Raw genomic sequence first — 16,708 nt, 5'->3', positions numbered from 1 at the left:
GCAAAGCAGAAACCGAATAGCAGGCAACAGTCAATACTTCGCTCATGATTTCTTTTTCGGACATAATGTGCTGCTGTTGACGAGTTTCCACAATTTGGGACTTCTTCATCTGCTTCAGAGCGAAGGATCGTGACTTGTCCTGGGCCAGTTGAACCAGTTCAACCCGACCGAAACCTCCTACGCCCAGGGTGGCCAACACTCGCAAATCCGAGAGCCGCACATCGCGGAACTCTTCGTAGATCCTAGTGGTTATATGAAAAACGATTAGAACTGAATTTGGTAATGAACGCGACGCTTGGTTTTAAATTCATATACTCACAGGTCCTCAAAAAAGAAAGCTTTCGATCGAATGAGAACAATTGCACTTACTGTTTAAACGAAAGTTAAGATCGTGCTCTAACAAGATACTTACTTCTTCTTCTGAACCACTGCATCGTCATTGTAGCGATTTTTGATTTCATCCAAATTCGAGATCAGCTGATTGAACGTGTCCCGATCAATGACCAAACATGTGACGCCCTCCGGGGAATCGCAAATAATGTTAGCCGTTCGCAGATCATCCCTTTGAAATAAAAATAAAGTTCAAATTATCACTCACCTTGCCAGAACTAGTCCAAATTATAATACAAACCCTTGCAGTGCTTTTTCGCCGAAGAAATCGCCCTTGCCGAGTGTCCGGATAAACTTTTCCTCCTGGGTTTCGGGTTGCCGGATGGTAACACGTACCTGACCCTTGGATATAATGAAGAACGTGTCACCTCGAGCACCCTGGCGGATGATGTAGTCACCTTTCTGGTAGTAGCACTCTTCGAGCACGTCGGAAATCTTGCACAGCGTGTCTTCTGGGAGGTCTTTGAAGATGGGCACGCTGTAAGAGGGAAGGGATATGGTGTGGTTAGAGACACATTTAATTAGTGTGAAAACGTTGCGTTACAGAATATTTGACTATTTTGATTTTACCAGAGTTCAGTTTTTGAATCCATATAAAAGGTACATAGAACGCAAAAATGTGCAAAAATTGCAGTCACAGAATTAGCTAAAAGTACTCGTTGAACCCTCACAGGGCACTGACCAAAAATAGTATGAAACAGTACCCACGGTTCGATCATAATTACTAGTTGATTAGTTGGATAAAACGACCAAACATTCCCGTATCGGTGCCATTAGCTACAAAAAAAGCTCACATCATGGCATTTCATTTCAGCGTTGGGTCATGGACAGTTATTAATATTCATTGGCCCTCGTAAACAATGATTGGGCATTGCATGACGCCTTGACCGTGCATTTCTTGAGAGCGGATATATACCGGAGGTCGTTCATTAACACTCTAAAACCATAACATTGTCTACTCTGGTTTGCATGCAACCTTAGTAAATATTGTTTTACCACCGAATAAATGTAGCCTTTGTGTGCTCATAACAACAAACGGCTGGAAGCTGCATACGGCTAATTCACTATCAGCAGTAGAGCATCTCAGCAGAAGCCGCATTAGCGGACCAGTCACAAGAAAAAGACGGTTTGGTGAGCTTTGCAGAGATTTTTGTTGTTGGCAATAATTCTTCGAGCTACTATATATGGTTTAGGTGTGTTTTTGAAAGGCCAGAAGGCGCTTGAATACAGATTTACTGCTGTTTCGACACTATTAAACAGGCTCGTTATTATTACAGGTGCACTAATTCCATTAAAAATTTTATGATAGTGCTAAAAGGAAAGGTACGTTTATAGTCTTGTTAGAGGTAATTGTTGAAATGCTGGTGAGCTTCACTTTACGAGTAAGATTAATGGAGTGCGTAAAAAATAAGCAGCCACGGTTTGCATGTGATGATTTAACAATGATCTGTGACCTAGCTGTATTGTTTTATATTCTACATATTAATCAATCTTTTGATTCTCAGAAAAGTTGCGACTTGTTTGTGCATCAATAGTCGTCGGTTCAGTATTGGTTTCACGGCATTTCTAGAGCGTTTTTCCAGCCCCCTGCTAGGCAGCCATTTTGTCCTAGCCAACATCTGCCTTTGTTAAAATCAAAACAACCCAATGCTATTGCACGGGTGACATGGGCTTAGAAGCAGCCTCCTGGCAACCCTATACCATCATATGGAGTTTGACAGCGACCTACATATATGGGTCGTTATAGCTATAAAGCCCCAAACAAAGAATTATGTTCGGCACTATACACGATATTCAAGCATTCCACACGACGTTTTGCATCTTGTGGGATGATTTAACACCATATTACTCAGAAAAACAACATTTAGTAACTAAATACAGCTTTTAATCATTCAATTCAAAATTAATGTTATGATTATCATGGCAGTGATGCTGGCTGTACAGAGACGTCGTCCTTGACAGGGGCTGCCTAGAAGCGGCTAGGCCCATAAAATGTTGACTACTGTCAAAGTCTGTATATCTCGATAGCGGATGACAGGAGTGACACCTCCCTGGTTTTTTCATTACATCATATCTAACAGAAACGTCAAACGGATCGCGTGCGAAGATTTCCTTGCAATTTTTAAATTTATTTCACAAATAAAGCACACAGAAGGCTATTAATTCTACTATCACCTCTGCATTTACTCATTGCAGGATCGTATAAGCATATTACATGTTTTTTGCGAAAATAATAGGGAGATAATTGATAACTATTATTTTATTACATTTTGCCGATCACTTTTACTATTATGCTCTTTAACATGTGTGGTCTTGGCAACACCGTTTGTAGATGGCACATTTTACTGTGACGTTTTGACAGTAGTTGTGATATATTTCATGTGCTGTATTGCAACCGGGAGTGTAGAAATGAGTTTGGCATTGGAAAAAGATGCTAACTACAATCGACTTGGAAAAACATCAAAACGCAAAACATCACATCTACAAAATATTAGCAAAACTTTGGTATACTATATGTAACATTTTGACTTAAGATTTAATTAACATGTAAAGAGTTATTATTTTTCTCTATTATTTGTGGACGATAAAGAGTCAATGCTTAGCATTTATTTGGCATAATAAACTCAGTTTGTTTACATTTGTTAGATATGACGTTTTGAATAAACGGTATAGATTTCTTCAATTTTCGATGCTTTCTCGCGTTGCGCGCTTTTAAATTAGCAAAATGGTGTAGATGAAACATGAAACCGAAACGAACTCGTAGTCTGAATGCAAATTTTGAAGTTTCAACTCTAATATCAAGAATTGTTAATGTAGATATACAGACCATACGGTTCTTAGTCGCTTTTTCGTAGTTGAACAGAATATGAATAAATAACTTGTCATCATCTATGTGTACTTTGCAAGAGTTTCGAACTTTGAGGTGCTAAGAATAGCGCCAGTTACATCCCTGCGGTCACGGGGAAGGAAGAGAAAGGTAGTGTGACAGCTGTTGTTATGGAGGGGTTTTGTTGTTGGGTGGCGGATAAATTGATGCACAAATCCGGATTCACCATAATAATCGATACGGTTCGGCAACCAACGCGGGTGTCAAATCGAAAATTCTCGATTCATAAAATATGCCACTTAAACACTGGACAACTGATTAAATTCAAAATCGGTTTAATGTCATTTTAATAACTGACAAACTTTCTTAAATAATTCAAGTTCTACGATTCCTTTCAACCTGTTCTAGTATCATAACATTGACACTGTGGCATTGATAGTCGTCCTTTGTTGGTTTGAAACGTTTATGGTCCATGATATGTATTGTAACACACGAATGACACCGCCCTCGCATACGACCCCCGGTTTTGTGTTAGATTCACTTTACGTTCGAAGCCAAATGGGCTGGCCATCGAACGAAATCAGTGAACTCCATCGTCAAAGAGTTTTAGCTTCGAACGAAAACTGTTCAAGGTTCGCGGATCGGTGCATGGAATTAGTGGAAATCAATCACGCACGACCTTAAGTTAAATGATTTAAAACCGGTTTTTTCCTGCTTGTGTATGCTAATTTCGACCCGGAAATTACAATAATAGTTGGTGACGGAAATTTAAAATTATTGGTGGATGCCTTGATAGTGCTGATGAGGACTAATTCGTTTTCCAAAGAAAAAGGTTCTCTGGGTGAGAGATTTTTGTTCCAATTGGCCCCCGTTACTAGAACGGAGCTTTGCAAACTAATTATTACAGTCAGTCCACGGAGCCAGCTGAATCCTAATAATCACCTTCTCAGTCGAAGTTGAAATGTAGTCTCCAGCCATCCATCAAGTTTGAGTAATAGAAACCGACTAAAATCACAAATCATTCTGTTCAAGATTTGCGGCACGATGCATGAAATTAGCGGTAACCAATCACGAACTAGCATCGGTCGGGTGTTTCAAAATCCGGTGTTTCATTGTGTATGCTACTTTCCAACCATCAGATATGATAATAATTGCTTCTGCTGGTAATAGCTAACGACACAAATTGATTCATCCACCAGCCTTATACAGCTTACCATTATTTCCTTCTCGGTATTGTACAGCTCTTTAACTATTACGTCCCCAACCCATTCATTGAAAATGTCAAATTTCAAAATAATGGTTCTCAGCCCCGTTGTAACCGAAACCGGTTTTTTGAAAACGATCAAAAATTTTGTCCAGTTTTTGAAACAGGTCATTTTTCCGGAATTGGTCATACTGGGCTTACCCCCTGTCCGAAAAGCAAAAAACTTTCATAGCAATCTTCAAACTAGTCTTGCGACGCACAAAACGTTATGATTTTGTAAAACAAACGTCAATGCGTCAAATATTTTGAAAGTTTTTGGTTGAATTGGCCACAACCCGGGGTATTCTGGAAACCTGGTTCCTCCAGCAAAGAGGACACTGATCGACTGATTATAAAACCCGTCTTGCTGGCTGTCAAACTTTATAGTTTTGCAAAACAAGTGCACTGGAGACCATTTTGAAGGTTTTTGGTCAAATTGGACACACCCCTGGATCTTCTGGGAACCTGCTTCCTCCGGTAAAAAGGGACGATTCTCGAATGGTTTCAAAACTTGTCTTGCAGCACTTCAAACGATTTTGCAAAACAAGCACACTGCAAGACATTTTGAGGGTTTTGGACTAATTGGCCATACTCCGGGGTAATCCGGATACCTGGTCCCTCAGGCAAAGAGGACAATTTTTCACTGGTTGCAAAACCCGTCTTAAGGTACATAAACTTTCATGATTTTGCTAAGCAAGTTCACTGAAAGACATTTTGTGGGTTTTTGGTCTAATTGACCACACCCTGGAGTATTCCGGGAACCTGGCTCCTCTGGCAAAGAGGACAATTTTCGACCAGTTATTAAACCCGTCTTGCAACATGTCAAACTTTATGATTTTGCTGAACAACTACACTGGAAGTCATTTTGAGTTTTTAGGCGAATTTACCACAACCCGCGGTATTCCAGGAACCTGGTTATCCGGCGAAAAGGACACTTTTGAACCGATTATAAAACCCATCTTGCGGGGTGTCAAACTTCATAATTTTGCAACATTTGAGGGTTTTGGTCAAAATGGATACACGCCGGGATATTCCGGAAATCTGGTTCCTCCACCAAAGAGAAAATTTTTAACCCGGCATGTCCAACTTCACGATTTTGCAAATGCAACGGTCTACTTTCATGTTGTTTGGCACGCGACACAAAACTGGTTTCACAACGGACCGAGAATACTTTTCTTTTCAGGAAAATCCAAATTCAGGTGTAAATTCGGTTTGGGTGCGATTCGAACAAAATACCATAAAATGCAGTAATATATGTTTAATTTGCAAAATCATGACGTTTGACATGTCGCAAGGTGGGTTTTTACAACCGGTTGAAACCTTTTTCTTTAAGGAATCAGGATCCCAGAATACTCCAAGGTGTGGTCAATTCAATCAAAACTCTCAAAATACCCCCCAGTGCACCTTATTTTTACAAACTCATGAACTTTGACATACTCCGGGCTGTGGCAAATTCTCCCAAAATCTCAAAATGATTTCCGGTGTACTTGTTTTGCAAAATCATAAAGTTTGACATGTCGCAAGACGTCCTTTTTGCCGGAGGAACCAGTCCAAAACCCCCCAAAATGTTCTTCAGTGAGTAAGTAAATTAGTAAAATCACGAAATTTGATATACCGCAAGACGGGGTTTTGAAACCAGTCGAAAATTATCCTCTTTGCCGGAGGGACCAGGTTTCCGGAATACTCCGGGTTGTGGCCAATTCGATCAAAAACCCTCAAAATATTGGTCAATGCGTTTGTTTTACAAAATCATCACAATATATCCGGTGGCCTTGGTTTCGAAAACTGGACAAATTTTGTGATCATTTCCAAAAATCGCATCAAATTTGGTTGGAACGAGGCTGGGAACCATTATTTTGAAATTTGACATTTTTAATGCAATGAGGGTTGGGGGCGTAAGAGTTCAGAAGATGCGCCGATCGCCCTAAACAGCAGCGGACCTATATTTGAAACTTTTCATCATTTAAATGTTCGGTTGGTGCATCATGTTGACGGCTCTGACCGAGATAAGATTTGCATGGATAGTTACTTACTCTACTTCGACTAAGAGTTCCATAGCGGCGGAATTTCTCCTGATACCGATGTTCGTTTCCGTGCGTCATTGGAGTCCGAGTTTTATAGCTATAATCTCCGAAAGTCCCGGCGGTGGATCTAGTCTACTCAGGGGCATCGAGCATTGTTTTTTGTTTCAAATACAAGTTCTATATAATCCAACAATTCTAACTAGTCGGATCTCTGAGACATCCTGCCACTTTGAGCGTTAAACAATCTTTAGGATCTGATCAGGTTGTACCAAGCAAGTTGCTTGAAGCAACGATATTGTCGGTGATGGAGTACGGGCGCTTCTGGTTCCGTTTCGCTGCGAACATACACGTCATCAAACTGGAGAGAATCCAGTATCGTTGCTTACGCATTGTCGGCGGCCGTCGAACATTTATCCCCTGCTTTCAATCCAAAACGACTGTATCATTGATCTCATCGATCTAGGGAAATGGTGAGTCAATAATTATGGTGACACTTTCAAGCTTGCGTAACTTTTTTCATACTTGACCGAAATAACCCAAGTTGGTGGTCGTCAGTTATTTTCGTCCGCGTCCCTTGTCACCAATTTTTATACAGTGATTCATCAGCAGTGCTATCTTTGAAAATGAACACCCTTGGTTATGCAACTAATTTTTTCCGATCTTTTTTCAATGCAAATAATTAAGCAATCTTCATTTCGTTATATTCTGAATTGCACATATTTTGTCGTATGTAATTTTAAATGTACTTTCATTTGATGGCACTGTCTTGTCTGAGTGAATGACTTTTGAATTGTGTATGAGGGTGGAGAATTGACAAGATCAATTCAAATCCAATTACCAATTTGCGGCAATCATTTCAGCACGAGGAACAAATGTTTTATGGTCATATTTAATGCTTTACTTTTAGTCCATTAACTCATCAGTCAGTTATACTGAGCTAAGAATAAGTACGTACTATTTGGAAACGGGGGTGTTTGATTCGTTTAGGAACGCAGCATTTGTATTTTTTCTGTTTCGCGTCTTCATTGTAATATCGGAACGTTTAACTCGAACGAGGTGGAAAATTTCAAGTTACACAATCTCAATATGCTTGTGATTATACCAATAAGGACCATTTATAAATTCTGCCACGCTATTAGGAGGAAGAGATATGAATAATTGTGACATAAATGGAAGGGGAGCACGTCATGTGCTTTGACGCAATCGGCTGTTTTACGCACGATTGCGCCATGTATATATTAAATTCCATAGAACATGAACACTTTTGCTAGTAGCGGCATAAAAGTGCAACTACAAAATGAAGGAAAAACTAAAATAATTTGATTCGTATTAGACCAAGGGGAAAAATAACGTGATAATATGGCAAAGAGTTAGTTAGTATTGGGCTATACCACTTTTAAACTCATTGTTTATGGACCATTTTACATTGTCGACAGCCGGCTGTCCGGAGTTCAAGTTGTTTTCGATGAAACAATCTCAATAAATGATTAGCCAGAGTTTAAACGCCTAGAAGATTTACGTATCCTACAGTCAATAAACTATTCAAACATGCACGAAAATATAGTCTCAGTCGCATCGCTTGCTTGAAGCGAATCCTGACTAACAACCCACCCACTACCCAATCCGTGGCACTTACGGGAGTGTCACTGAGTCGGGGCCTTCCGTTAAGTAAGTATCACATCAACATTTCCTTTCTTATCCCAAGTTATGGTAAAGATGGTCGTGGCCCGCAATGGTGGCTCTCAGGCGAAATTCTCGCTTGGACTGGATCAATTGTTATTCCCAAACAATGCTCCTCAAGTAGTCTGGCTGGAAATGAGAGTCATCAGTCTGCAATCTACGAAGTATACCGTGCTTACGCAACGCAATGCAACTTGACCGAAATTAACCAAGTTGTCAGTGAGATTCCGGACGATATAGAAGAAGATCAGCAAACCGTTCGGGCTAGGTTTTTGCACACTCACATGTTGCATCGCGCTTACCCTAGCATGGGCTCAAACACCACACAACCCATCGTAGAGATCATAAATATGGTCCGTGCCATATTTCACAATCATCAAAACACTATAAAATGGTCTCAATAACCCAGTTATACACCAAAGCAAGTGGTACCAAGAATTAGCTGCTATGTATTTGTTAACAATTAACAGCTAAATATTATATCATATGAATAAATTTTATCTAAGAAATCTAGGTCAAACTTGTGCCACGAAAACTTGACAATGTGTGACCATCAAAACAGATTGACATAGCTATAAATCATTTACTTGAATAAAACGTTAAACAACCGGTAGTAACCAGAGCACGTCGATGGTCAGTACGATAACAATTAGTTTATGATCCGTACCGGAGCAGGTTGAAAGCAGAAGGCGCGAAATGAACCCAACGACGCGACCGTACACATGATGCCTAACCAAGCTCACACTTTCACCTTCTAAATCAACCTTTGATTACATCAAAACGTCGTAGTTGTCTTCGTCATAACACGCAATGCTCTTATTTCACCTCGGTCGATTCGGAACTGAAACTCGTTCCCGCGCAAATGATGCTGTTCCTCATACAGCAGTAAGAGCCCCCATATTCATATTTGAAAAGAAAAAAAATATACGAACAAGTAGGGTGCTGAGTCCATTTTTGCCATTTTTATTTATTATTATTATCAGTCGATGTATGGTAGAAAGTTTTGTGTACAAATAGTCAAACCACCCTAATTTATCATGTTCAAAAGAGGAAACAACTCACAACTGAAAATCGTCGACCGTCAATCCAGTTCTTTTGGCCACAGACAGGAACCATTAGCACCTGGCATCTACAATTGTAATCGATGGGCGACTTTCATTCATAAATTGACCGGTTATCTCACTTTACTTTTACACTTTGCGTACGAACTCATCGTGGTTGGAGTTTCGTAATAATTGACACCTCAATGAAAAAAAAAAAATATCTCGTAGAGGTGTTCAACTATCCCACCAATTAGAATTATTACATGGGTATGTAACACCCATGAAAAGGGCTGTTGAGAAAGTTTCCATGACGTAATTCAATGAACATCCCCAGTTTGAAGTGATGTGAAACCTGGTGCGATGCCCACCGGGTTTGAAATCCCGGTTGCACAGTAGATTGTGCATTAAAACGATATTATTTTGTGCGTGTGTTTGATTTGTAAATTTACGGATCAGGTTGAATTGTTGAAGCTGCTCGGGAGATTGTGGTCGTCAATTACGGACTTGCATATAGGATTAGCACAATTTAAGTCAGGTTTGAGGCGGAAATCGGAAATGTGAAACTATAGATCTACCGTCCGTAGGTACTGTGTGTTCATTTTTAAATAATTGTTTTCTTTCGTTTGGGAGATAGTTAGCTCAAGTTTATATTTAATATCTAGAGTTGACACAATTTTCATGTTCTTGCGATGTAATATTTAGACTTACTGATATTTTGAAAACAATTCAAGCAGACACGGTTAGAACGTATTCAACAAACATGTATGCACTACTGCATAAAACACTGCACACACCCACGAGGTAGGCGGGAGCGCACGCATGTCGCTTTTTCTGGTCATCCTAATTCATAGCAACCCGTGAATACCGGAGCCGATAGAATGTAGGAAGCACGAACGCAAAGTGCAAATTTATATGACTGACGGTTCTGAACGTGGACGTTAGGTTGTAAACATTTGATATTCCAGCAACATCGCACAAAATAAATCCGAGCTCTTCCGCGTGTTTAAATTTTCGTGCGCATCCAACCAATTCCATTGCTCCTCTATTGGTCGATACAAGACTGGGCATAAATCAATAAAGTCAAGGAAGTCAATAGGGGGATTTTATTATTTTCGTTCGTCACTTCAATTCTAAACTCTGGAAGTTTTCTGCTAGAATTGAAGCAATTAGATTAATTTTAACAACGCGACACGGAAAAAAAATGTTGATAAATTCAGTGCACTGAAATTTGTAGATAAATTCAGTACACAAGTTACAAAAAAGAAAGAAGTGCCTTGACAGGTCAAAAGTTATGAAGTAATCAATGAAATTCTACTGTACATAATTATGAGTGGATAATGCAAAATAGAACTGCCTCATCATAAGCACATTCTCACTCAATACGAAACGGAACTGGTTGTGGCTTAGGAGTCGTAGTGCTCCGGACTCCCATAATGAAAATGATTTATTTTAGTATGCCTTGAATGAGAAAACTACGTTAAAAGTGCGCCTGTAAATATGTTGTTCTCATTTGCTATAAACCGTGTCATTACTGTAGCCTATATTGAAATATTGTTAACTCATTTTAATATCCATAATATTGCGTTCCACGATGATTATTTTCAAGTGAAGTTCAGTGGAACGATCTCGGTACCACACAAACGTTTGGTTAGCCTTGAAATTCTTCGGTTTACCAAATGCTAAATGCCAATCTCTACTTCTCAATGACCAGCTTTTATCCGCGAATTGCAAACTTGCATCAAATTAATGAAAAAACACCTAACCGTTTTTCGACAGTCACACTTCATTGTATACGGCTCTTAACCACTTTCATACCACTTGTTTCCAACACTCTTTTGCACGATTGCACTGCCGCCGCCTCCACGCCTACGACAACGAGAATCTGCTTAACTCAATTATGTACGGTTTCGCCTAGAGGAGTAATCTCGATATCGAAATGTTGCACCTCCTTATTGCTAGTCATGGAGAACGAGAAAGAGATGCTATGTTGAAATGGTCATTCAGAAAGGAATCAATTGTTGCGCCAATGTGGATGACGGTGATGCGGTGGCGGCATGTGTAGCAATATCACCACTTACTACGGGGGGTGGTCACTTAAGTCGCGGACACTTTCGGTGCAGAAAACTCGGTCGTATCATCGGACGGGCCGACACAGTGTCGGTGATCGACACCGATTGATAATTCCATTTTCCCATACATGTTCGCGCAATTGGGTACTTACTTGAAAAAGCCTGCCCGTGACTCGGCCGAGATAAATATCAACGGTGCTCAAGATGCTACTGCAACGGTACATACGATGATGGTTCGATCTGATATTGCAAATTATTACACATGCCGTTTCGTACTGTTGTATTTAAAATAGGGCGTATATCAGTGCGGTATGTGAGAATTTTCTGTTTGACTTTATTGTCCTATTGTTGATGAGTTGCATTTATGCAGAGAAAAGTGATGATTTACACACTTCTTGATTTGGTAATCATAGATAATTGTTGAAACTAAAAAGAGGTTCAACATTCCCATGGTAGATTGGTTCAGATATCTGGCTTTAAGTTTCGCTTAAAGGAGATAACTTTTTTAGCTGGAATATTGTTGGTGGCTGTTATCCACTAGAAGGTCGATAACAGTTTAATGTTTTGCTCCGGACAAAATCAGCCTAGAGGCCTTGTGACATCTGGCGAGTTGAAATATCTCAGCCAAGAATCGATCTACTGGGTTTCAAGTCGTAAGAGGCAACTGAAAACAGGAGTCCTCAAGTCAAGGTGTTTCTCCGTGTCGAGGACTGAATGGCTGGCGGGACTAAAATATGCCATTCGCGTACGGAGTGCAATGGGTCTTACCCTTTTTGGTTCAAGGACGTTTGTTTCTTCGAAAATCGTGGGACTGTAATAATGGTTATGTTCCTAATACTCATTTTGGGCTTCAAGTTGCTGTACAATAAGTGTTGGTGGTGAAATGTGTAGTGCTCTGGTCGACGATGGTTAGAGAGTACCACAAATTAATTTTCGGTATGAATGAACAGCAACTATGAATCTATCTCGTTTCGCGCAGTAAGGGAACGTTTCCATAGTTTTTGTTCAAAAATCATGATTCCATAAAAGAAGCTTCTATGTTGGAGCTTTGAACCTGTCTCCGTAGCTTTCAACAAAAATGACATAACAAATCCACGTGAAATGCTTCTTGCATGCATACTTATGAATAGTGCTATTGACGCATGTCTTATAACCGACGTCACAACTCGCGGTCACAGTCAGTATGTCTGTTTATAACATAAACAGGAAATACGTCTGTGGTTCCGCATATTTGCTGAATAATGATTCATCACCTTCTGTGATAGTTTCAAAAAGCTTGTATCATACTGTGGCAGAAATAAGCTTCCACTTCTAATCGGCAGTGATGTGATGGGCCTCACATATTTTGCAGCAGATCAGATATTGATTCGACAAGCTCTGAATTTATGAAACGCTTATGCAGCACGAATCTACATATACTTAATGCAGAAAATAGCCCAACATTGATACGATCTGGCAGGGAAAGGTGTTAGATGTAACTCTATGCTATGACAGGATTACGCACGAATTGGCAAACTGGATCGTACAGAATGAGCTCGAACTGTCGTTATCTGATCATAAATACTTAATCTTTCATCATTTAAACATAATCCCAAATCTACGATCTGGGATCTCTTCGAAGAGAACTTACGGCGATAACGATTGAATCTCCAAGTGATTTGAATGAGGTCTGCTAACTCATAGTAGCAGCATACCTAAAGGCTTGTTCGCTTCGAGTTGTGCGCGCTTCTAGAGGGGCCCATAGATGAAATGCCGAAATTGCTGGACTCGAAAAGTTAGAAGTTGTAGAAGAGCTGGGAATTGCTGATGCAGGATCTATATCTGGTCACAAAGCTTACAGAAATTATCTTCGATCCTCTGACAGCATTTTATTTGGAAACAGTAGCGATAGTCTCGATACGTGCAGCATTAAAAAAGTTGAGCAAGATGGAACAGGAGAGACGAAAATTGATCCTCCGTATTCACGTCAAATTTCCGTTTCTGCATGTTCACGAACAAAACTGATGATTTGGTAAGGTATTTTCAGATAGGACTCAAAACCAAACTTTTTATCGCTAACCAAACGATAGACTCGAAACTGTATATGCAAGAGTGCCTGGAGCAATGTATACTACCTCTCACTAGGGTCCAGTGAAATTTTAGATTTGGTGCACTGTGACAATGAAGTGGATTTCGTTCACGATTATATCAATTCATCCGATTTCTCATAATTCTGTTTAGAGGAATTCAACGAAGATCCGCTCGAAAATCTTTGAATCGTGACCGACCATTTTAGATTGTGATGAAACTTTACACGTTTAACCGGCATGGAAGACTGAACATTTTCCACAGTCAATAACATTATTTTGACACAAGACCATTTTTAAATGGGCGTAAAAGTTTCTATATGTAGCATTTTCGAAAAAAAGATCGTTTACCGTATTTTATACAACAAAACTATGTGAGAACGAGTTATAGGAAAGGAATGCTTCTGCACGAAAAAAATGCACTGAAAAAAATGTTGTGTCATTTTTCACAAAAACAAAAATTCATGTTAAAAACAAAAATTACTAAAAAGTGTTTTTTTATATTTCTTATCTTTTGTCAACAAAAACTTAATGAGAAAAGAAACATACAAACTGTAATTTCATTACAGAATACAATTCTAAGCATCATTTTAAATCAAAATACATTTAAAAAAAAAATCGAAAATGCGATAGTTGTAGATATATTTGGAATTCTGCTACAACAAAAACAATTAATTTATGTAATTACGCCATTTTTGAAAGTTATTTGCATTATCCCATCATAAATTGTCAACAATTTAATGTTTATCGTTTTAAAGACGTAAAATAAGTGTATTTGGATCATGGAGAAGCTTTCACTAAAAAAGTTTTCCTAACAACTTTTGATACATTTTTATTGTTCATACTATTTGGAGTCAAATATACGATTTTCTTTTTGAATATGATTTTAAACATTATTTTAAAATAAAATACTCTTAACAAAAATTTTCTAAAATGTAGTAGTTCTCGAGATATTTTAAATTTTGTTTTGACAATGCAATAATTTAATTTTATTACGACCTTTTCATAAGTTATTCGCATTTTTTCAACATCAATAGTAGGTTTTTTAAAAGGCCCATAAAACTTCCTGTAACTTTACCTTTGACTTCAAGATGATATTGTAAACTCTTTGAAAGCTACATGAAAACAACCAAATATCATTCAACTATATAGTTTAATCATCACACCTTATGGTTGAAAAGTATTTTAATTGTTTTCTTATAGCTTTCAAATGGTTTACAGTATCGCTTTAATGTCTAAGGGAGAGTTACGGGAAAATTTCATGGGCCTTTTGAAAAACTTATTGATGTTGAAGAAGAAACGCGAATAACTTCTGAAAAGGTCGCAGTAAAATAAAATAATTCTCTATCAACATATGATTAGGGCGTATAAGCCAGCTGTCAAAATCCACTTTAAAGGGATACTCCGGACAAACCGTTACTCGCCAATCACAGATGTTGATAGTAAACAAAAGAGAAAAGTTTTCTCTTTCATAAACTGCTGTGAACGGTTTGTTTGGAATTTTCCTTCAAAGAAAATTTTGACAGTTGGCTTTTTCGCCGTAATCATATGTCTGTCGAGAATTGTGTTGTTACAAAAAAATTAAAAATATCTCGAGAACTAATACATTTCAGAAAATTTTTGTTATGCGCATTTTGGAACTTAAAATGGCGTTTAAAATCATATTCAAAAAGTTAATTGCATTTTTGACTGCAAATAGTAGGGGAGACCGCCAAAAAAGAAGCAATCAAATGAAAACACAAATACTTCAGAGGTTCTTTTGGAACGTGCTGTATGTCTTTTCAAGAAAACTGTACATTAACCGACATTTGATATTATATTTCAGTCTCAATACCTCGGCATTTTGATTTTGACACGTACTTCATATTCAAAGAAAATTTTCAAAATTCTTCAGGCGATTGACCGAAATAAATGTCTCCTGCATTGACGAGATACACAAAAAAAAGATTTTCTTACTTTGGAGTGAATTCCAGAAAAAAAATTGATGGCTATTTTTGCACTGAAAATAGTACCGCCAACTTGCCCCGCGTGCATGACCGCCAACTTACCCCAACCGCATCTTTTATAAAAAACTATTCAAAAAATAACTTTTATTGGTGGTTAGGTATAATATCTATACGGATACTGAAAACTCTTTTCAAGTACTATTGAAAAATATAATCATTCGGAAAATAGATTAAAAATCAACCTAAAGAACACAAAGTGTTCAAAATTTAGAAAATTTACTTGGTATGGTCGAAAACACAATATCGCCCGCAACTTCTACAAAACAAAATGTATTGCAATAAAAACACATTGGATAACGGTTTTCACATAACTTGAGCTACACAACGAGAGGCAGCGCTACATGTCTAATAGAAAAGGAGAAAAATGGATTCCGCCAACTTACCCCAACCGCCAACTAGCCCCGGGATCCCCTATGAATTATAAAAATATGTCAAAAGTCGTTGTTAGGAAAACGTTTTTATTGAAAGCTTCTCCATAATCCAGATGTGCTGAAAATGTTTCTTTTACGTCTTTAAAACGATAAACATTAGACTGTTGACATTTTATGATTGGGTAACGCAAATAACAATAAAAAAGGCGTAATTTCACGAATTGTTTTTTTTTTTAAGGCAAATTCCAAATATCTCGACAACTATCGCATTTTGGAAAAGTTTTGTTAAATGTATTTTGATTTGAAATGATACTTAGAATTATATTCTGTAATGAAATTACAGTTTTTTATGTCAATTAACATGAAATTAAAAAAAAAGCGTTCAAAGTTTGAGCGAATCCTATACATTTCTTTTGTAAAAAATGTAAAACATGTATATAAAACTTTTTTACTGAAAATTACTTTACCGTGCAATCTTATTCAAAATGTTTCTTTTCTCAATTTGTCGAAAAATATAAAAATCGAGAATTTTTTTTCAAATTAATTTTTTAATATGAATTTTTGTTCGTGTGGAAAATGGTACAACATTTTTTCCAGTGTATATTTTTTAGTACAGAAGTATTCATTTCCTGTAACTCGTTCTCAGATAGTTTTGCTGAATAAAATATAGTAATCGAACAAAAAAATTTGAAAATATACACGTAGAATCTCTACACCCTTTCGAAAAATTGCTCTTGTATCATAATATTGAACAAGTTACAAGAGAGAAATATGGAGATTCATAAATCGAATACAACTGCTACAATCGACGCGCAGAGGAGTAACTAGAACAAATTCTGGGCCAAAAACCAAAATTTTTTTTTTTTCGATTTTTTTGTTTCGTTATATTTTTTTACATACCTAAGAACCTACTGTATAACGTGGAAAAATTAGGAGTATATCAAAATTTGTTAAAGAATTTTTGCATGTATGCCCAATGGTGATGTTTT

The 16,708-nt window shown here is 37.9% G+C and overlaps 1 protein-coding gene across 7 annotated transcripts in view; it reads right to left on the bottom strand.

The window, feature by feature from the left end:
• LOC131682018 (cGMP-dependent protein kinase, isozyme 2 forms cD4/T1/T3A/T3B) overlaps positions 1–16,708 on the bottom strand; it is a 589,291-nt gene that overhangs the window by 5,933 nt on the left and 566,650 nt on the right. For all 7 annotated transcript variants that reach the window (XM_058963167.1, XM_058963165.1, XM_058963166.1 and 4 more), the window contains 3 exons: positions 632–868; positions 413–562; positions 38–242 (listed from right to left, as the gene is read on the bottom strand). In XM_058963167.1, coding sequence (XP_058819150.1) covers positions 38–242; positions 413–562; positions 632–868 — 592 coding nt within the window. The remainder of the gene's footprint in view (positions 1–37; positions 243–412; positions 563–631; positions 869–16,708) is intronic.

This window comes from Topomyia yanbarensis, chromosome 2, assembly GCF_030247195.1.
Source record: "Topomyia yanbarensis strain Yona2022 chromosome 2, ASM3024719v1, whole genome shotgun sequence".
Taxonomy (NCBI): domain Eukaryota; kingdom Metazoa; phylum Arthropoda; class Insecta; order Diptera; family Culicidae; genus Topomyia; species Topomyia yanbarensis.
Note: the sequence above shows the minus strand (reverse complement) of the source record. Positions and strands in the feature narration are given on the sequence as shown.